Source organism: Mobula hypostoma, chromosome 7 (genome assembly GCF_963921235.1).
Source record: "Mobula hypostoma chromosome 7, sMobHyp1.1, whole genome shotgun sequence".
NCBI lineage: Eukaryota > Metazoa > Chordata > Chondrichthyes > Myliobatiformes > Myliobatidae > Mobula > Mobula hypostoma.
The window spans coordinates 124,232,465-124,255,229 of NC_086103.1; the positions used below are offsets into that span (position 1 = coordinate 124,232,465).

At 38.8% G+C, this 22,765-nt stretch overlaps 1 protein-coding gene across 6 annotated transcripts in view; it reads left to right on the top strand.

Moving 5' to 3' along the window:
- dlg2 (discs, large homolog 2 (Drosophila)) overlaps positions 1 to 22,765 on the top strand; it is an 841,994-nt gene that overhangs the window by 786,891 nt on the left and 32,338 nt on the right. For 5 of the 6 annotated variants that reach the window (XM_063053945.1, XM_063053947.1, XM_063053949.1 and 2 more), the window contains 4 exons: positions 7,864 to 7,963; positions 9,268 to 9,309; positions 9,816 to 9,866; positions 10,477 to 10,578. In XM_063053945.1, the coding sequence (XP_062910015.1) occupies positions 7,864 to 7,963; positions 9,268 to 9,309; positions 9,816 to 9,866; positions 10,477 to 10,578 (295 nt within the window). Of the gene's footprint in view, positions 1 to 7,863; positions 7,964 to 8,649; positions 8,696 to 9,267; positions 9,310 to 9,815; positions 9,867 to 10,476; positions 10,579 to 22,765 lie in introns of all 6 variants that reach the window. The other variant, XM_063053946.1, reaches the window with a different exon arrangement.

A 22,765-nucleotide genomic window follows, 5' to 3' on the forward strand; every position in this document is an offset into this window, starting at 1 on the left:
TCCGGTCTTGGACAGGACAACTTCCATACCAGGTTGTGAGGCACCCTAGAAGAATGCTTTCTACGGTGCATCTATAAAAATTACTGAGGGTTTTAGGGGATAGGCCAAATTTCTTTAGCTTTCTCAGGAAGTAAAGGTGCTGGTGGGCCTTCTTGGCAGTGGACTGTGCTTAGTTGGACCAAGTCAGGTCATTTGTGATATTTTTTTAAATAAATAAATGAACAAGTATAATGTTTTTCTGTTGTTTATTTAATTGGGTTCTCTTTATCTAGTTTTAAGTCTATGTGATGATCTGATCACATTTTAAGTCATATTTATGCAGAAATAGAGAAAATTCTATGGGGTTCACGTACTTTCCAACACCACTGTAGCTATCTAGATATGCAAGCCTGGGCAGTACGATAGGGAGAGCAAACTGTTGCCCATGTAGCAAGCTCCCCCTCTCCACACATATGCTGAACACAAAGGAACGGCAGAGACCGATACAGTTTAGTACCAGCAGTGTCGCAGGAGTTGCTCTCAGCACTGAACTCAATGTAGGACTGCCTTTGGGACTCCAGCTCCGGATTTTTTCCTCAGGGCTTACTCCCAAAGACTTCCCTATGAGTAGGTATAGTTACAAGGCAGTGGATGTTTGAGATCAGAGTTTTCCTTCTCCTAGGTGAGCTGCCAACCACGGCTGACAAGCCCCATCTGCCCAAAGCAACTGGTTTTAAGGCACCGGTAACTCACCTTTGCCCCTTCTCTTGGCAGAAGAAACGGTTCCGCCGAGCTAAGCCACACGTGAAGGCCAGGAACTGGACTTGGTACAGGCCATTGGAAGAATTTAATAGGTAGTGGGAGCTTGTCCCCATTGCCACTCCCGGTTATAACAACCTTAAGCATTAAAATACAATGCTCATATTATGGATGGTTTCAATCATTGAGTGATACCCATTTGGTATCTACCTAGTGAAATTGATTGATGAATACAGTAAAACTTTGATAATCTGGCATGATCTTGGACTAGCAGGTTTTCTGAACTGGCAGATATTTTCTGCATTAATTCCCACCACTCTTTTAATTAGATTTTTATGATGTCATAGAGTGTTATAATAAATTCACCATTAAATTCTCTAAGATACTGTATAGGGAAATGTAGGAACTGGAGCCTTGCTAAGTCTCAAGAAAACACAGAAACCAAGGCACCTGTTGAGTCTTGGTGAGCATGAGAACCTGGACCAATGAATCATGGAGGAGCACGGTAACCCATGAGACTTGGGGGAGTGTGGGAAACATTGCCTGGTGAGCCATGTGCCAAACATTTGGGATTTTTGAATAAGCAAATAGCAGATTACGTACAACATAGAGCAGACAAGCAAAGGGAAAGGCCGTTCAGCCCATGATATTGTGCTAACTGATTGAACATCTAACTAAATTAATCTCTTCAGCCTGCACAACGTGCATATCCCTCCATTTTCCTCACATTCATGTGCTGTTTAAGAGCATTTATTATATCTGCCTCCACCACCAGCGCACTCCAGGCAGCCACCAGTCTCTATGTTTTCAAAAAATCTGCACATTATCTTTGAATTTACCACATCTCACCTTCAATGCATGCCCTCTACTATCAGATATTTTAATTCTGGGAGAAAGTTACCAGCTTTCTACTTTACCTGTGCCTCTCATAGACCTATAAACCTCAACCAGATCTCCTGTCAGTGTTCACCTCTCCAGAGAAAACAACCCAAGTTTCTCCAACTTCTTCTTATAACACATGCCCTCTAATCCAGTGAGCATCCTGGTCAATCTCTTCTTCACCCTCTCTACAGCCTCCATATGCTTCCTCTAATGGGGTGACCAAAATTAAAAGTAATACTCCTAGATGCAGCCTCACCGGAGTTTTATAAAGGTGCAACGTAATTTTGTGACTTCAGAATTATTGAAGTTTTATGACATACTTTTACCTAGATGGACCAGGCATGGAACAGTTGTCCAAAGAGCAAAGATTTAAAAAAAAATTGCACTTACAGTTTATAAGAGATCCATCAATTGCTTGTAAGTTCATTGGAGTTTGAAGTAAGCAGAGTTCTTTGCAGTAAACAGGGCTGAATGTTATAAATTTGGGGCTATAATATGTTTAAAATTGGGGTGAGAGCTTTGTTAAAGCTGATTTCATATATGCTTTTCATAGTTGGATATTATGGGATATTAGATGTTTCGCTAGTCTTTGAGGATGACCAGGAGCTAGAACACAATCCATATACAGGGTCAACACCAGAAGAGGTACAAGAGGTAGCTGGGCTCTGGCTAGAATAACCTATCCACCAACTGTTTTCAACTGACTAAGAGTCACGGTGGCTAGATGCTGTTTTCTACTGAGTTTTTGTTTACCATCCTTATTCTAACCAGAGATCCCCCTCCCTACCCCCTGAATCTCTATGCTGTTAATTATTACTTTGTTAAGAATGGAAGTGGTTGGAGATACTTATGAAAGGTAACCATGAGTAGCTCCGGACCTGGATGGTCCAGCTTCAAACTGCACTGTTTATTGTGAGTGGCAGCAACCAGTTATAGACAACTGTGAATGCTTTCAAAATGGAGTTTTCCACTGTATCTTGGTATACATAACAACAATAAACCAAAGACCAACTTGTCAGAGCACCAATAGAGCATAGAATAGTATAGCACAGTACAGGCCCTTCGGCCCACATTGTTGTGCCGACCCTCAAACCCTGCCTGCCATATCACCCCCCCCCTTAAATTCCTCCATATACCTGTCTAGTAGTCTCTTAAATTTCACTTCTGTATCTGTCTCCACCACTGACTCAGGCAGTGTATTCCACGCACCAACCACTCTCTGAGTAAAGAAAAACTTCCTGTAATGTCCCCCTTGAACTTCCCATCCCTTACCTTAAAGCCATGTTCCCTTGTATTGAGCAGTGGTGCCCTGGGGAAGAGGTGTTGGCTATCCACTCTATCTATTCCTCTTAATATCTTGTATACCTCTATCATGTCTCCTCTCATCCTCCCTCTCTCCAAAGAGTAAAGCCCTAGCTCCCTTACTATTGCTATTGTTCTGAGTGGTGGATACAGCTTGGTCCATCACAGTTAAAGCCCACCCCATCATTGAGTATGTCTGCATGGAGCACTGTTGCAGGAAAGCAGCATCCATCATCAAGGACCTCCACCATGCAGTCCAAGCTCTCTTCTCACTGCTGCCATCAGGAAGGAGGCAAGAGCCTCAGGACCCACAGCACCAGTTTCAGAAACAGTTATTATCCCTTAACCATTAGGCTCTTGAACCAGAGGGGATAACTTCACTCACCCCATCATGGAACTGTTTCCACAACCTATGGACTCCCTTCTAAGACTCTTTGTTTCATGTTCTCAACTTAATGACTAGTTTTTTTTATTGTTTGCCTTTGCATATTTTTTGTCTTTTGCACATTGGTTGTTTATCTGTCCTGTTAGATGCAATATCTCATTGATTCTATTGTGTTTCTTGTACTTACTGTGAATGCCTACAAGAAGGTGAATCTTAGGGTTGTATATGGTGACATATATGTATTTTAATAATATATTGAACTTTGAGAGAGTACACCCTCCTGGACTCACTAACGCAACCAATGTACAAGGTATCTTCTGGCTGACAGTTGCCTGAAGAAAAATTGCCAGATAGTCTTGAAAACCTCATAAACTATAGCAACATTGGGATATGGAACAATGATCAAAGCAGTTTTGCTTTGAAAGCAAGACTTCGGAGCTCCTATGCATTATTCGTAAGCCGAATTGCTTTGGTCAGTGCTGCTTTAGAGATTGTGAGCTCTGTCATTAGTTGTTGCATAGTGATTGGATTGCAAGTGTTGATTAGAAGCTGGTCAGCACTTCCATTGCTGAAAGTGATGCCCTACAGGCTCTGCAGAAAGGCCTGTGCAAGACAGGAGCTGCACTCACTCAGGGTTCCAGCAGTACAGGCAATACCACAGGTGCCAGCTCATCAGGAGCGGTTCAGGAGGTTTTGTGTGAACCATCTGCAAGCTGTAAGGCATTTGAGGTCAAATAAAATAAGTGGGATGAGAGGAGGAGGATGGATATGATCACTATATAGTCATTATATTAGCCATTCCTTTGCCCCAGCCAAATCTGGGACCAAGTTATTAATGCATCTTTGTGGACATTAATCTCTCTGTGTAACTTCCCAGACAATTCTGTTCATGTGGTTTCCTGGGATTCTAAGCATTCAAATCATTCCTCTGGGTGTCTCTACTCCTCATATTGAAGTTCTGCATTCAGTATCTATGAACTGTTTGCCATTTCTGTTGTGAGTACTCCCTAAGCTGCAAAATTACTTCCAGCAGCGCCTGTGCTAAGTGCCCATTTCATCTTTATAAAGTAAGGGCACAGTTCCATGTCTCAGCAGGGGTGAAAGCCTCCTGAACTTACTCATGATCAGTAAGTGTTACGGAAGAAAAGATCTCAATTGGCAGTTCTAAGCAAAAATCTACTGGTGAGTCCTTCAGAATGTCCTCTTCCATTGAGAGTTAGTATTGTTTAACAGATAATTTAAAACAACCTGATTCATTCTTGTAGTAGAAATGGTCAATTATGGCCTGAGATTCATCTTCACCAAATACAGGAAAATCAATTACTAAATGAATCACGATAAATGTTTCCCAATACTAGCCCATCTTCTTCCGGCTAACATATTTCTCACTTTCAATGGTGAAGGGGATTCTGTTGCAGATTAACATTTTATTATCAGGATACTATAACTTTAAAATGTTGCAAGTTACAAATGTCTCTCTTCTACTTACAAATCACGTGCTCGTTTATTTTTGTAGGTTGTCATGATGAAATGTGTATCTTTCTCAGTCCTTTGGTTGAATCTCTGATGATATATTGGTGTTTAGTGCAATATTACTTTGTGATTGATCAAAATCCCTACCTCTAACAGTATGCAGGATCTAACCTTGACCTTTCATTGTGTTAATACAGGGAAAAGCAAATTCGCAATATATGTACAATGCCCGTCTTAACTTCAGATTTCTCACATACCATCTCTTAAAAATAAAGAAAGAAGGGATAGTTAATCTCTATAGAGTCAAAATATCTTTGAAAGTTATTAGTAATTAATTTCAAGGTAACTGCACTGGCCACCATTCATTTTGAGCAAAACTGACTTGCTGCAGTTTTTGTTCATAGATCTGAAAATTTAGTTCATGGTTAGTCTGAGCTTGTTTTTCGTACATGTACACCATATTATTTAAAATAGTCACATTTGTGAGGACCCTTAGTGGTTTGTTTTTCATCCAATAGTTGAGCAGAAATGTTCTAAGTTTCACCTTTGTATTTAATGAATTGGTTGATCAGCTAGCACTCACATATAAAGGGTGACTAAATAGGGTGAAATACCGATACAATTAAATTATTTTCTAACAAAGAGCCAAAGAAGAGTGGAAAAATAGTCTTTGCACAAAGCAGAAAGAAACAAAAACTGAAAAAGTGATAATTAATTAATTGTATTTACCAGAATGTTTACTTCCATTGAGAGTTAGCATTATTTAAAAGACAATTTAAAACACTCTCATTCATTTTTATTGGCAGAATGGTCATTTATGGCCTAAAATTCATCTTCCCTAAGTGCACAAGATAGTCATGTTGCTCATTGTGCATTTTGTATGAATTCTGGTTTCAGAAGAGAAATAATATATGTACTGCAGACACATAGTGACCATTTAGTGCTACCAGTTAGGCATGAATTTCTGGCTGTTATTCTGTGGTATGTGTGGAAATTGGTCTCACTATTTTGAACTTCTGATATGAAATAGATTTTCATTTTAAATGCATATTAGCCATCATACTGGAGCCAAATTACACAGATCTTGGAGAAAACACTTATCTGTTACGTTTCATGTTTTTGATGTCATATTTACTATTAAAATTACATTTCTCATGTATGCTTGCATGAATCCAAAAACTGTTAACAAAACAATGTTTTATTATTTCAGCTGCTTTAACCTCCCTGTCTTGACGCTTCCCCAACAAAGCATGTTTTGTGAATTGTTCATTGCAATATTTCAAGTACCATAATTTAACTTTTTTTTACATATCTTCATAATGGGCACGATTTAATTATGTGGCTGTATTATTGTTGAGGAATAACCACAAATTATGTGCCTCAAAAATGTATCTACAGTCTTGGTTTCTTCTCCAATCAAAATTTGTAGTCGCTTTGGTTGGTTGAATAGAATATGACTTTTATTTAACTATTTTGAGCCAATCTAGATAGTTAGTTATTCATTATTTTTTGCAACAGAACTGATGTAATCCAGAACCATTATTCAAAATTTGCTTTTCATATTTAATAAAAACTTGTTTGTATTTCCTTTTCTCCCCAATCATTTCTTACCTCCTACTTAAAGATGAGCACTTGAAAATCTGTGCTATCCTAAAAGTAAAATTTTAAGATTGATGAAACAAGGACATCAATATGGAAGAATACCCAGTGAACTCATCACCAGTACAGTACTTTGCCAGTATCATTTGGCCAAATATAGTATCTTTATTTGTTTATATACAGAAAAATTTGGTTCAGTTGCCAGTACAATATCATCAGGGAATCTCCTGACATTACTCTGAAAAGTGTAAAAATATTAAATCGAGCCCAATGTCTGTTGCTTGTAATGTTCCTTTTTTTAAATTATGTTTTGTTTCTGAACAAATGTTGAATTATGTTCAGATGTAAAAGTGAAGTAAAATAGCAGTGACTATAATGCTTATTAAGTTAATACTCATAAGTAGAAGGATTTCCCTAATCTCTTCTGTGTTTATGAATTGTTATCTGCCTAATATTAGCATGTATTTGTGCAGAATATTCCCTGTAATCAATATCTCAGCCATCTTTGCTTGAATGGTCATATTATATACCAGCAAATTGTTTTATTTTCTGATAAGCTATCAATTAAATTAACATGACAACTTTAACAAACCCGACGATTTCTAGTATTTAGTGGGAATCAAGTTATTTAGCGCAAGTTTAAGAAGATTAATTTACAGAATAGCAAGCACACTTGCTAAAGCATATTTAAAATTCAAGCACCAATTCAATAAAGCTGTTAAGTTCCAAATGAGCCCAATGCTCTTCTCATGTTGTATCTTGCATCATGGGGAACCATTAGGCATGAAACTAACAGAGTCACTAAAAGCAATCTGATTTCACTTCCCTTTCACTCAATGGAAATTAATATTGAGCAGTTACTATACTGCAATACAAGTATTAATACATAGTGTCAAATTGAAAATCTACTCTAACATTATTTAATATAGAATTTCATGAATAAGTGTGCTTTACCTGCCAGCGGAAAATACCTGCATGCCAACCCTAACATTATGTCCACCCAAATATAAATACAGATAATCACTGACAGCATGGTTATGTTCCCTTTATGTTCAGTCTTTGACAAAGTTGTCTCTTAACAGTGTGCATTAATGTGTCATGATAATACCCTATGATTAACATTTTTGCATTGCTTAACTTTAATAGATACATTAGGAAATTTTGAAGTTTACATATAATGTATTTAATATTCCAGATTAACTGCAAGCCTTTTTAATCAGAAAGTTCAGTGGACTCTTGGAGTGGAAATATTTTGCAAAGACCAAAAAGGCTCAAATATACTTAAATAGGGCTCAAATTTTCCAGACTATACCATCCCCAATAAAACTAAAAGTGAGCTTGATCTGAGTTTGATATAAGATGGCTCATATGTATTAAGTCACTTCTATTACTTCCACTTTTACAACCTGTGAGTTTCTCAGCATGAGTATGACAACATTTATTGTAGATGTCCCTGTTTGCCCCATGCCTTTTCTCCTTCACAGTCATTCAATGACAAGCGTAAAAAGAACCTCATCTTTTCACGAAAATTCCCATTCTACAAGAACAAGGACAACAGTGAGCAGGATACCAGTGATCCAGAACGTAAGTAGGCTTAAGAGGCAGCATAGCTAAGAGTGCACTCAGTACAACCACATATATGCACACTCACGCAGAGGTAGGTGAGGCTATACTACTGTGACCAATGTGTGACAGCAATCTGGATCCCATCATTATTTTGTCCCACAAAAGGCAAACTTTTTATAAATGGGTATGAGACTGTGTCCCTTTTTTTAATCAACCTAAGTATATTGTATTTCATAACAAATAGACGTCTGGCCATATACTGGTCAGAATTTCAGATTGTTTGCAATTTTCAGACAATAGGTGCATTATTCTGAAATTTTTCTGTTTTAGCTATCATCCTGCTGCTTTAATAGCATGTTCATCTATTTACCATATTCACAAAATATAAAACCAGATGGTACACCTGAGCAAACACTCTCAATCTATTTGTTGACAGTTCAGAATGAAATACAGTTTGCATTTAGGAACCAAAGGGATACTGTCTTTGAATTATACCATTTTGGTATGTGTTACTTGAAGCAAATTAAAATTCTGAAACAAATATGGTTCTGGCACAATACCACGTGCAGGTGTAAGTGGGCTCCTGATTGGCTTATCTGCATGGTCTGTCATGGTAGTATTCAATTCAAATCCACTGACTTCTTCCTTCCTCTTCTGCGGTTATTCTTCCTGTCTTTGCTTGCTGTCTGGGGACTACTCTGCAGGAGATCCCCGGGTTAGCCGACGATGGTTATGGAACAAAGACTCTGAGTAAGTTCTGAAGAATGACCAGAATAACACGTCACTGTGTAATTACCTTTCTTTTAATTATTATTTGCATAAATCCCCAAGGAGAATCCCAGCATGTAAAAATGGAGCTTAGAAGGAAACCCGATATAAATCGTCAAACGTTTTCAGTTTCTTTGTACTTTTGCATGAGTAATTGAAATTGGTGCTCAAATTCTGTCCAGAGTATCTCTTAGAATGTGTTTACTTGTCTTAATGACATTCATTGTTTATATTACATTAATTATTTTGTGCTTGTGCTGCTGGGGTGCACAGCACCATGTACAGTCAACAGTATCCAGAATCCTGCATCGCTCCTCATTCCCTTCTGCACTTTGCAATACCCCCTATCTACCTCCACCTCCTCTTGCCAAATGAAAACTATTACTGCTGCTCTTTTAATTGCTATTTCTCTACCAAAGCTCCTTTATGTTTTAATTATGTACATTTCTGTTATGCAGCATGTATACAATTTCCTTTCTGAAAAATAAATTCTCTTGGCATTGTTTTCTGACATTTTTAAATGGACTTCCTAATATGATTTATTATTATTTCAGAACATGTTACTTCAAATGCCAGTGATAGTGAAAGCAGCTACAGTAAGTTTATTTTGTTTTTGAGTCTTATATTTATTTCCTCCTTACAGGACTCACTGAAAATTTATTATTAGACTGAACAATTTACCACAACGCAAATGAATATTGGATGTCAAACCTCTGGTCCACTTTTACTAAATGATGCAATATTTATTTATTCTTTTGATAGCTATGAAATTGTGTAAAGAATTTTTAATTACATTTAAATTCAGATTTAGTCATCAAAACTTTATCTTCCAGAGTTGATTTCTGTTGCACATTTTGCTCATTCAATTCTTTTCTTCTGTAGATAGTCAAACAGCTACTTGTTTTCAAATATTTCAATATAAATAATGTTTTGTTAGAAAAATGAGCACTTTGCAAAGTGTATTCATCTCAAAATATCCATGAGAGATCTTCAACTTATCTTTGTAAATAAAGAGATGTAAGTTTTTTTTTTAATTTGTGTGAGTGAGCTTACTATTTTTAAGAATAAAGAACAAAGTACACTTGTGTTTGTCTTCTCTCAGGGGGACCAGAAGACTGCATTCTTTCATATGAACCAGTCATACAGCAAGAGAGTAAGTCAAACAGAATTATACATTAAAAGTAAAAGTTATTATTGCTCCATCACTGGTTTTAGTGAGTAGGTTGAGCAAGACACAGTACTTAAGATATATTCTTGTAAAAATGCAGAGGTTAAAAAAGAAATTCAATGCATTGGCCATTAATGCTAGTTGGGATCTGGAATCTAATATGAATAATAATTAAATCTCACCATTGGCATGTGAATAATGAGTCTAATAGCTATTTTAGAGAAATAGAAAACAAACAGTAGATTTCATTTGTAATTCTCTGATTTTAATATTTTTGAAGATGTATCATCTCAAATCTTTACTTTTATACTCATTGCCCTCATACAATTCAAAATTCTATTTCCCATTTCCATGTTTTTTTCAGTCTCCAAACCTAATTTTACATGTACACATTTACTAGTATATGGATATTTTCTTGGAACTTTTTTCCACTTATGTATTAAATTGTACTTTTCCACAATTTTAAATTGTAACCTTTATCTATTAAATATATGTAGTACAGTAATATTAAGAAATAATAACTCAACAAGAATAAGGTGTTTATTAAAATGATGTTAAATGACTTTATGGTAACATCTATTGCTTTGTATATCAGTTAATTACAGTAGACCTGTCATTATTCTGGGTCCAATGAAAGATCGGGTTAACGATGATCTGATATCAGAGTTCCCAGACAAATTTGGCTCATGTGTACCACGTAAGTAATACATCTAATTTAATAATTTGTGATTATAAACTCAGATGTTGACAATTGAATATATTGCTGAATGTGTGGGATTTCAAGTCTCTTGTGTTAAGAAAGATAGTTAACAACGTTAGGGTAACTCCTGTGCAGTGCAGATTATTATTCCACAAGTTCTTTTCTACACCTCTTCCTCCACATGGTACTATAATCTTATTTAATTCAGAAGCTACGTGGCGGTGCTGGGAGTAGTCACTGGTTTAACAAAGGATTCATTTGCACTTATCTTTACTCTCATTAATGCCCTGTTTTCATCTTGTATGTTAGAAAGTATGAACTGAATCAGACCATAACAGTTTTTTTTATCTCTATCACTGCTGTCAGTAAAGGCTTACAAATCCATACTCAGAAGAAATAACCCTGTAAAACCTCAAGAAAGAGAAGAAGTTTACAACCAACCAAACGCAATTGAGGAATAGGCCTTCTGTCAGATTTCACAAACAATTTCAAATACTTATACAGTAAGCAAGGTTGGGTGCTCAAGGCTGTTGAGTGAGAGAATAATGGGATTTGCAGTGTGTGAATCACTGAAGAACAATGATCTATTTTGTTAGGATGTACAGAAGCAAATAGAAAATTGAAATCTATTGTTAAGACGATTAAATAAAATAAGAAGCCTTTTTATTGGGCAGTGTTGCAGATATTGGAAATTTAAAGTATAAACAGAAAATGACAAAGCAATTTAGCAGATCAGTGTTCAAGCAGAGAGAACCAGAGTAGACATTTCAGGTTAATGACTGCATCAGGATTTGGAAAAGTGAGGAAACATGGAATTTAAGCTACAGAAAGTGAGAAGGGGGCCAAGAGAAAGCAGTAAATGCCTGAGACTGGTGAAGACTAAAGCTGTTGAGGCAGTCATTCATTTAAACTAGACACTAGAATACTAGAGCACAGTACAGGCCCTTCAGCCCTAAATGATGTGCCAACCCATATATTCCTTTAAAAAAAAGTACTAAACCTACACTATGCCATAACCCCTCTAATTTTCTTTCATCCATGTGCCTGTCCAAGAGGCTCTTAAATACCCCTAATGTTTTAGCCTCCACCACCATCCCTGGCAAGTCATTCCAGGCACCCACAAACCTCTGTGTAAAAAAAACTTACCCCTGATGTCTCCCCTAAACTTCCCTCCCTTAATTTTGTACATATGCCCTCTGATGTTTGTTATTCATGCCCTGGGAAACAGGTACTGGCTATCCAGCCTATCTATGCCTCTCATAATCTTGTAGACCTCTATCAAGTCCCCTCTCATCCTTCTACTCTCCAAAGACAAAAGTCCCAGCTCTGCTAACCTTGCCTCATAAAACTTGTTTTCCAATCCAGGCAACATCCTGGTAACTCTTCTCTGCACTCTCTCCATAGCTTCCACATCCTTCCTATAATGCGACCAGAATTGAACACAATACTCTAAGTGTGGTCTCACCAGAGATTTGTAGAGTTGCAACATGACCTCCCTATTCTTGAACTCAATCCCCCTATTAATGAAGCCTAGCATCCCATAGGCCTTCTTAACTATCCTATCAACCTGGGCAGCGACCTTGAGAGATGTATGGATTTGAACCCCCAAGGTCCGTCTGTTCATCCACACTCTTAAGTAACTGGCCATTAACCCTGTACTCAGCCTCCTGGTTTGTCCTTCCAAAATGCATCACGTCACACTTATCCGGATTGAACTCCATCTGCCACTTTTCTGCCTAACTCTGCATCCTGTCTATATCCTCTTGTAACCTTCGACAACCTACAGCTTCATCCACAACTCCTCCATCTTCGTGTCATCTGCAAACTTACTCACCCATCCTTCCGCCTCTTCATTCAGGTCATTTATAAAAATCACAAAGAGCAGGGGTCCCAGGACAGATCCTTGCAGCACTCCACTAAACACCAACCTCCAGGCAGAATACTTTCCTTCCACTACTACCCTCTGCTTTCTTCCTTTAAGCCAATTTTTTATCCAAACAGCCAAGGTTCCACTGATCCCATGCCTCATGACTTTCTGGATGAGTCTCTCATGGGGGACCTTGTCGAATGCCTTGCTAAAATCCATGTAGACCACATCTACTGCCCTACCCTCATCAATTTCTTTTGTTACCGCTTCAAAAAACTCATTTAGGCTCGTGAGGCATGACCTTCCCTTCACAAAGCCATGTTGACTATCCTTGAGTAGACTGTACTTCTCCAAGTACTCGAAGATCCTATTCTTAAGAATCCTTTCTAATAGTTTGCAGACCACCGATGTAAGACTCACCGGTCTATAGTTCCCAGGATTCTCCCTATTACCTTTTTTAAACAAGGGATCTACATTTGCCATTCTCCAATCCTTCAGCACCTCCCCTGCAGACAAAGAGGATTCAAAGATCATAGCTACTGCTCCAGCGATCTCTTATCTCACTTCCCACAGCAACCTGGGGTATATCACGTCCGGCCCTGGGGACTTATCAATCTTGATGTTTTTAAGAAGATCCAACACTTCTTCGTTAATCTCCACATTGTCCAGCACATAGGCCTGTTCTATTTCGACCTCACCCTTATCAAGGTCCTTTTCACTTGTGAATACTGAAGCAAAGTATTCATTTAGGACAATTAAACAAATAGAAAAGAGAGAGAAAAAACAAATGAACAAATTGAAACTGAAATATACAGGAACATCTGTAGAGAAATAACAAAATTGGCTACCTGTAATTGATAAATTCAATATTGAGGTGCAAGGGCTGCAAGGCACCTAGATAGAACAAATTTGTATCATTAGAACAATGAAAGTATCTAAAAACAGAAACATCAGTGTGGGAATGGGATGGACATTTAGTAAAATAGGCTGAATAGTTAAGAATCGCAGATTTTCCTCCCTTAAAGACAGTGGTCCCCAACCTTCGGGCCGCGGACCGATACTGATCTGCGAAGAATGCAGTGGTGCAGCGGTATCCGGAGCGCACCCAGCACATCTTTAAGAAAAAAGCCGAAATAAACAAGCTAATTAATTAGGTGCCACCCGGCACGTAAATGTGGGCCCAGATCAGAGGTGATTGCCGATTGCGTCGCCTCTGATCTGGGCTGACATTTATGTGCCGGGCGGCACCTAATTAATTAGCTTGTTTGTTTCGGCTTTTTTCTTAAAGATGTGCTGGGTGCGTTCCGGCTACCGCTGCACCACTGCATTCTTCACGGCAATGTATCAGTCCGCGGCCCAGAGGTTGGGGACCACTGCTTAAAGCTATAAACAAACCCATTAAGATTTAAGACAATCTAATACCTTTACTGTTTATTTCTACTGACTTAATTTTATATTTCTTGTTGTTATTTTTATTAATATCAAATTTACAAGCTACAGTGGAACTAATAACCCCTGTTAAGTATGGGGTTCTCTATTACTAATCCAGTAATAGTTTATTGTGCTCCTTAGAACAGTGATTGGCTACTTTAGATTTGGTGCTTTTTCATGACTGGTGGGCAGATTCTCATTTTGTTGAGTAATTCCTTGTATCATAGTGACGGGGGAAAAGACTCGCTGATACATGAGGTGTGAGCAAAACTGCTGGAGAGTTATCAGACCTATAAGATTTTTTTTTGCTGTGACTATGGTACCTCTCCGCATTAACTCCTGGATAGTTTAGGCCTCCCTCCAGGAAAATACACCTATGCTTTCCTTGTTGACTATTACTGGTTAAACTACAGTGTTTATTGTTCCACAAGCTATTCCTTTCTCTTTTTCTGTTTAACCAGCCAAACTATTGTTATTAAAAATAAGACAAAAGCCACAATTGATTGTAATTAGTTTGACAAAGGTAATGTTTTGATTATATTGCATAGATATATCATGTACTATTTTGTTTTAAGCTAAACATAAATCAAGTCATTTTAGAACATATTTATTGTATTTTTTTTCTTATTCCTATTTCTAATTCTTGGAATCTGCTTCTTCAGGAGGATTGTTAAATTAAGAATCTGGAAAAAAAAACTCTCCTTAAGCAGGGTACCAATTGCCTTAATACAGTGGGAACTCTGAAATACCTGGACTATTTTTATTCACAGACAATTGAAGTATTAAGAAGGTTATTTATTGGGAATTACCTCTATTTGTTTGACTAATATAATGTTTTTATCCTGAGTCTTGCAGTAATGGTTGCAGTTGCCAACCAAAAACTGAATAACTGCAACTAAAAATGAAAATATATTCGCAGGTCTACATAATATTTTATTCTTTGGAAATTTTTGAATACATACCCAGACACTCTCTCTTAATATCAAACGGTTCTCATTCAAACTTTGCATGTTAATGCCAATGTCTTATGCAAAATGTCTGTATGCATTTTCCACCATCTAATTACCTAGGACATTTCTATTGAAGATTATTTCTTTACTTCCCTGTGGAATCCGTACCATCACCCATCATTTCTTGCTTGACTTTGTGTTGACATTGCCATCTTTGCTCTAATAACTGTGCTTCTGATACCATCTCTCTACCGAGACTAAAAAGACTCAACGGTTATCCCACTTCAAAAGCAATCATTGAAATTTCCAAAGATAATTTATAATAAATGTTACAGACATTTATTATACACTTTGAACCAAGTTCTCATAGAAAATGTGGCTGCTGTGATAAATTTATATAATACTGAAGTCTAAAAATTCCAGAGTAAAAAAAGCCTCTGCTACAATTTGTGCAACATAGTAGCACAGCTGATAGATACATTGCCTAACAGCCCAGGTGACCCAGTTTCAATCCTGACCTTGGCTGTTGTTTGTGTGGAGTTTGCATGTTCTCCATGAGACCACTTTCCAAACATTTCCCAAAAAGATTAGGGATTGCTGGTTTAAGTTGAATTGCCCCTAGTGTTTAGGTCAGTGGTCAGAAGATTTAAAAGGACAGAAATCCTGCTTCGGGTTTAATTCGGAGAAGGAAGTCTGAGAATCGGAGCGGGAGTGCGGAGGAAGCCATTTTTGAATTTTTCAGTTTTTTTTCCATCAACGTTCAGAGAGGCGGGACTGCGCAGGCGTGTGACATCGGGCAGTGAAGCACGGAATATTTAAAAGGAACACAGCCTTATACAGCGGGCAGCATAGTTTGCGGGTGGCAGAGTGAGCCAGGAGCAGAGTGAAGGCTTAAGGGTTTTGGCTCAACGGGCTTAGGCGGAAACAGGCGAGGCGAGGAAGGTTTGGTATTCATTTTTTGTTGTTATTTTAGGAGAGGAGCAGTATGAGTGTGAGGGCAGCTTGTTGTTCTCGGAGCCGGATGTGGGAGGTCCTGGAGTCTCCAAGCCTCCAAGACGTCCACATCTGCGTCAGGTGCGTCGAGATGCAGCTCCTAAAGGACCGCGTTAGGGAACTGGAGCTGCAGCTCGATGACCTTAGTCTGGTCAGGGAGAGTGAGGAGTTGATAGAGAGGAGTTACAGGCAGGTGGTCACACCGGGGCCATGGGAGGCAGACAAGTGGGTCACGGTTAGGAAGGGTAAGGGAAAGGGTCAGGTACTAGAGAGTACCCCTGTGGCTGTGTCCCTTGACAGTAAGTACTCCTGTTTGAGTACTGTTGGGGGGACAGCTTACCTGGGGGAAGCGACAGTGGCCATGCCTCCGGCATAGAGTCCGGCCCTGTAGCTCAGAAGGGTAGGGAAAGGAAGAGGAGGGCAGTAGTAATAGGGGACTGGATAGTAAGGGGGTCAGATAGGCGATTCTATGGACGCAGTCCAGAGACCCAGATGGTAGTTTGCCTCCCTGGTGCCAGGGTCCGGGATGTTTCTGATCGCGTCCAAGATATCCTGAAGTGGGAGGGTGAGGAACCAGAGGTCGTGGTACATATAGGTACCAATGTCATAGGTAGGAAAAGGAAAGAGGTTCTGAAAGGAGAATATAGGGAGTTAGGAAGGGAGTTGAGAAAAAGGACTACAAAGGTAATAATCTCGGGATTACTGCCTGTGCCATGCGACAGTGAGAGTAGGAATGCAATGAGGTAGAGGATAAATGTGTGACTGAGGGATTGGAGCAGGGGGCAGGGATTCAAGTTTTTGTATCATTGGGACCTCTTTTGGCGCAGGTGTGACCTGTACAAAAAGGACGGGTTACACTTGAATCCTAGGGGGACCAATATCCTGGTGGGGAGATTTGCGGGGGCTACTGAGGTGACTTTAAACTAGAATGGTTGAGGGGTGGGAATCAAATTAAAGAGACTAGGAGAGAGGTGGTTAGTTCACAACAGGGGGATGGGAACAAGTGCAGAGAGACAGAGGGGTGTAAAATGTGGGTAGAAGCAAAAACTGGTAAGGTGAAAAGTAAAAGTGGCAGGCAGGCAAATCCAGGGCAAAAATCAAAAAGGGCCACTTTTCAACATAATTGTATAAGGCCTAGGAGTGTTGTAAAAGCAAGCCTGAAGGCTTCATGTGTCAATGCAAGGAGCATTTGTAACAAGGTGGATGAATTAAAAGTGCAGATTGTTATTAATGAATATGATATAGTTGGGATCACAGAGACATGGCTCCAGGGTGACCAAGGATGGGAGCTCAACATTCAGGGATATTCAATATTCAGGAGGGATAGACATGAAAGAAAAGGAGGTGGGGTAGCATTGCTGGTTAGAGAGGAGATTAACGCAATAGAAAGGAAGGACATTAGCCGGGAGGATGTGGAATCGATATGGGTAGAGCTGCGTAACACTAAGGGGCAGAAAACGCTGGTGGGAGTTGTGTACAGGCCACCTAACAGTAGTAGTGAGGTTGGGGATGGCATTAAACAGGAAATTGGAAATGCATGCAATAAAGGAACAGCAGTTATAATAGTGACTTCAATCTACATATAGATTGGGTGAACCAAATTGATAAGGGTGCTGAGGAAGAGGATTTCTTGGAATGTATGCGGGATGGTTTTTTGAACCAACATGTCGAGGAACCAACTAGAAAGCAGGCTATTCTAGACTGGGTATTGAGCAATGAGGAAGGGTTAATTAGCAATCTTGTCGTGAGAGGCCCCTTGGGTAAGAGTGATCATAATATGGTGGAATTCTTCATTAAGATGGAGAGTGACATAGTTAATTCAGAAACAAAGGTTCTGAACTTAAAGAAGGGTAACTTTGAAGGTATGAGACGTGAATTAGCTAAGATAGACTGGCAAATGATACTTAAAGGGTTGACGGTGGATATGCAATGGCAAGCATTTAAAGATCGCATGGATGAACTACAACAATTGTTCATCCCAGTTTGGCAAAAGAATAAATCAGGGAAGGTAGTGAACCCATGGCTGACAAGGGAAATTAGGGATAGTATCAATTCCAAAGAAGAAGCATACAAATTAGCCAGAAAAAGTGGCTCACCTGAGGACTGGGAAAAATTCAGAGTTCAGCAGAGGAGGACAAAGGGCTTAATTAGGAAAGGGAAAAAGGGTTATGAGAGAAAGCTGGCAGGGAACATAAAAACTGACTGTAAAAGCTTTTATAGATATGTGAAAAGAAAAAGATTGGTTAAGACAAATGTAGGTCCCCTGCAGACAGAAACAGGTGAATTGATTATGGGGAGCAAGGACATGGCAGACCAGTTGAATAACTACTTTGGTTCTGCCTTCACTAAGGAAGACATAAATAATCTTCCGGAAATAGTAGGGGACAGAGGGTCCAGTGAGATGGAGGAACTGAGGGAAATACATGTTAGTAGGGAAGTGGTGTTAGGTAAATTGAAGGGATTAAAGGCAGATAAATCCCCAGGGCCAGATGGTCTGCATCCCAGAGTGCTTAAGGAAGTAGCCCAAGAAATAGTGGATGCATTAGTGATAATTTTTCAAAACTCTTCTTTCTTTTCTTTTTAAATCTTTTTATTGAGTAAGTATACAAAAAAGGTAAGCCATATAAACATTAATACAATGTTAAAGTATAATAAAATTCCAAAAGATAACAATACCAAAAAGAAAATACTACAAACAATGTAATTTAAGCATAAGAAACCAAGATAACATAATAGTATACTAAATTTTATATATATCAATGGAAAAAAAAGAAGAAAAAAAAAAAACCCCAAAAAAAAACCCACCGTGCAGCTAACTAAAAGCAAGGCAAAGCAATGGGCTAACTTGAAACCAAACAGAGTTAAACTTAAAATCACGTCCTCAATCCCGACCTCCATTAAAAACAGTGAAAAAAAAAACAAGAAGGGTAAATATTACATTAAATGAAAATATCGAATAAAAGGTCCCCAAATCTGTTCAAATTTAAATGAAGAATCATAAAGGTTACTTCTAATTTTCTCCAAATTCAAACATAAAATCGTCTGAGAAAACCAAAAAAAGGTAGTTGGAGCATTAAGCTCTTTCCAATGTTGTAAAATACATCTTTTCGCCATTAAAGTAAGAAATGCAATCATTCTACGGGCTGAAGGGGAAAGATTACTAGAAATTTTAGGTAGTCCAAAGATAGCAGTAATAGGGTGAGGAGAGATATCTATATTTGATACCTTAGAAATAATATTGAAAATATCTCTCCAAAAAGTTTCCAAAGTAGGGCAAGACCAAAACATATGAGTTAAAGAGGCTATCTGCCCCGAACATCTATCACAGAAAGGATTAATATGCGAGTAAAAACGCGCTAACTTATCTTTGGACATATGTGCTCTATGAACCACTTTAAATTGAATTAGGGAATGTTTAGCACAAATAGAGGAAGTATTAACTAATTGTAAAATCTGCCCCCAATCATCCACAGAAATGGTAAGCCCCAATTCCTGTTCCCAATCTACCCTAATCTTATCAAATGGAGCTTTCCTAAGTTTCATAATAATATTATAAATCATAGCCGATGCACCTTTCTGACATGGATTAAGGTTAATTATCGAATCTAAAATATATGTAGGAGGAAGCATTGGAAAGGAAGAAAGTATAGTACTTAGGAAATTTCTAACTTGTAAATATCTAAAAAAATGTATTCTTGATAAGTTATATTTATTAGATAATTGTTCAAAAGACATAAGGGAACCATCTAAAAATAAATCCAAAAACCGTAAAATACCCTTAGTCTTCCAAGTTTGAAAAGCGCGATCCGTAAAAGAGGGAGGAAAAGATATGTTACCTAAAATAGGAATCGCTAACCCGAATTGATTAAGATCAAAAAATTTTCTGAATTGAAACCAAATGCGCAAAGCATATTTAACTATCGGGTTAGAGACCTGCTTAAGACGTTTCGAATCAAAAGGAAGAGAGGAGCCTAAAATAGAACCAAGTGTATAACCCTGAACAGATTGTAATTCCAATGCTACCCATTTAGGAATAGATAGTATGTCCTGGTCAAGTAACCAAAATTTCATATGTCGAATATTAATAGCCCAATAATAAAATCTAAAGTTAGGTAATGCTAAACCTCCATCTCTCTTAGCTTTCTGTAAATGTATTTTACCCAGTCTCGGATTCTTATTCTGCCAAATAAATGAAGAAATTTTAGAAAACTCTTTAGATTCTGGACTAGTTCCTGAGGATTGGAGGGTGGCTAATGTAACCCTGCTTTTTAAAAAAGGAGGGAGAGAGAAACTGGGGAATTATGGACCGGTTAGCCTAACATCGGTTGTAGGGAAAATGCTAGAGTCAGTTATCAAAGATGTGATAACAGCACATTTGGAAAGCGGTGAAATCATTGGACAAAGTCAGCATGAATTTGTGAAAGGAAAATCATGTCTGACAAATCTCATAGAATTTTTCGAGGATGTAACTAGTAGAGTGGATAGGGGAGAACCAGTGGATGTGGTATATTTGGATTTTCAAAAGGCTTTTGACAAGGTCCCACACAGGAGATTAGTGTGCAAACTTAAAGCACATGGTATTGGGGGTAAGGTATTGATGTGGATAGAGAATTGGTTGGCAGACAGGAAGCAAAGAGTGGGAATAAACGGGACCTTTTCAGAATGGCAGGCAGTGACTAGTGGGGTACCGCAAGGCTCAGTGCTGGGACCCGAGTTGTTTACAATATATATTAATGACTTAGATGAGGGAATTAAATGCAGCATCTCCAAGTTTGTGGATGACACGAAGCTGGGCGGCAGTGTTAGCTGTGAGCAGGATGCTAAGAGGATGCAGGGTGACTTGGATAGGTTGGGTGAGTGGGCAAATTCATGGCAGATACAATTTAATGTGGATAAATGTAAGGTTATTCACTTTGGTGGCAAGAACAGGAAAACAGATTTTTATCTGAATGGTGGCCGATTAGGAAAAGGGGAGGTACAACGAGACCTGGTTGTCATTATACACCAGTCATTGAAAGTGGGCATGCAGGTACAGCAGGCGGTGAAAAAGGCGAATGGTATGCTGGCATTCATAGCAAGAGGATTCGAGTACAGGAGCAGGGAGGTACTACTGCAGTTGTACAAGGCCTTGGTGAGACCACACCTGGAGTATTGTGTGCAGTTTTGGTCCCCTAATCTGAGGAAAGATATTCTTACCATAGAGGGAGTACAAAGAAGGTTCACCAGATTGATTCCTGGGATGGCAAGACTTTCATATGATGAAAGACTGGATCAACTAGGCTTATACTCATTGGAATTTAGAAGATTGAGGGGAGATCTTATTGAAACATATAAAATCCTAAAGGGATTGGACAGGCTAGATGCAGGAAGATTGTTCCCGATATTGGGGAAGTATTGGGGAACGAGGGGTCACAGTTTGAGGATAAAGGGGAAGCCTTTTAGGACCGAGATTAGGAAAAACTTCTTCACACAGCGAGTGGTGAATCTGTGGAATTCTCTGCCACAGGAAACAGCTGAGGCCAGTTCATCGGCTATATTTAAGAGGGAGTTAGATATGGCCCTTGTGGCTAAAGGGATCGGGGGTATGGAGGGAAGGCTGGTACAGGGTTCTGAGTTGGATGATCAGCCATGATCATACTAAATAGCGGTGCAGGCCCGAAGGGCCGAATGGCCTACTCCTGCACCTATTTTCTATGTTTCTATTTTTCTATGGTAGAATTTGGGAAGAGTTTATAGAAATGTGGGAGAATAAAATGGGTTAAAGTAGGATTTGTGTAATAGTGGGCATTTGATAGTCAGTGCAGACCCAGTGAACTGACGGGCCTTTTATGTGTGGTATCTCTCTGTGATTTTCTGGCAAACGTAGGTTAGCAACCAGCACCACACAACATGCACCATGTGGACTGAATCAAACTGGGTTTAGCTCAGTGTCCTTGGTCTCTGCTCACCAGCACTTCTCTGCATTAGATGTGAAATGAACTGACTCTCTGCATTCAGTAGGTAGAGGCTTCTGCAACAAGTAGCTTTAAAGCATATTTTGAAGTTGAAAGAAAACTGTTAAAAAAACTAATATACAAGTACGTTGTAGGGCAGAAATGCACTGCTTGTCCTAAAATTGTCACAGCTTTCCCATTACATTAGCCCTTTTAATGCCAATAATTAAATATTTAGGAATCACTGTTCTTATGTGCAACAATCTGGGGCAAAGATTTTGTTCTTAGTGTTGTGGGTCCAGTGCACAAATATCTGGAAGATGTGTAACAAAGGCTTATGCTACTGTATACAGAGTTGTAGAGAGCAAGAGCATCATAGAGCACAGAAACCAGCGCTTTGGCACACACTGACCATGCTGACTACCGATCCATACCAATTGCATTTTTCAGCACTGGGCCCATAGAATTTTGTGCTGTGCTTTTTTTTCAAACACGTGATAGTGCCTGTCTCCACAACCCTCTCAGGCAGTGTGTTTCAGATTTTAACCACCCTATGTGTGAAAAATTCTTCTTCATATCTCCTCTAAATCTTCTACCCCTTACCTTCAAACAAGTCTTGGTTCTGGACACCTTTACTAACAGGAACAGTTTCTCAGTATATACCAGTTTAGTACCCATCATAATTTTGAATACTTCAATCAGTACCCCCCGCCCCCAATCCCCTTTACCCTTCTGTTTCATTGAAAACTAACCTTGTCTATACAGTCTCAAACCTAAAAAAATATATAATTCCCATGGCTCAAACGCTCTATTCAGGTAGCATCCTGCTGAGTCATGTCTTCACCTTTTCCAGTGCAATCACACCCATCCTCTAAATGACAAACAGAGCAGCACAGGTATTCAATTGTGGCCTGACTAATATATATTGCACAATATCTTCCTGTTCTTACATTTAAAGCCAAGGCTGATGAAGCTAAGTATCCTATATACTTTCTTAGCCAGCTTTATTC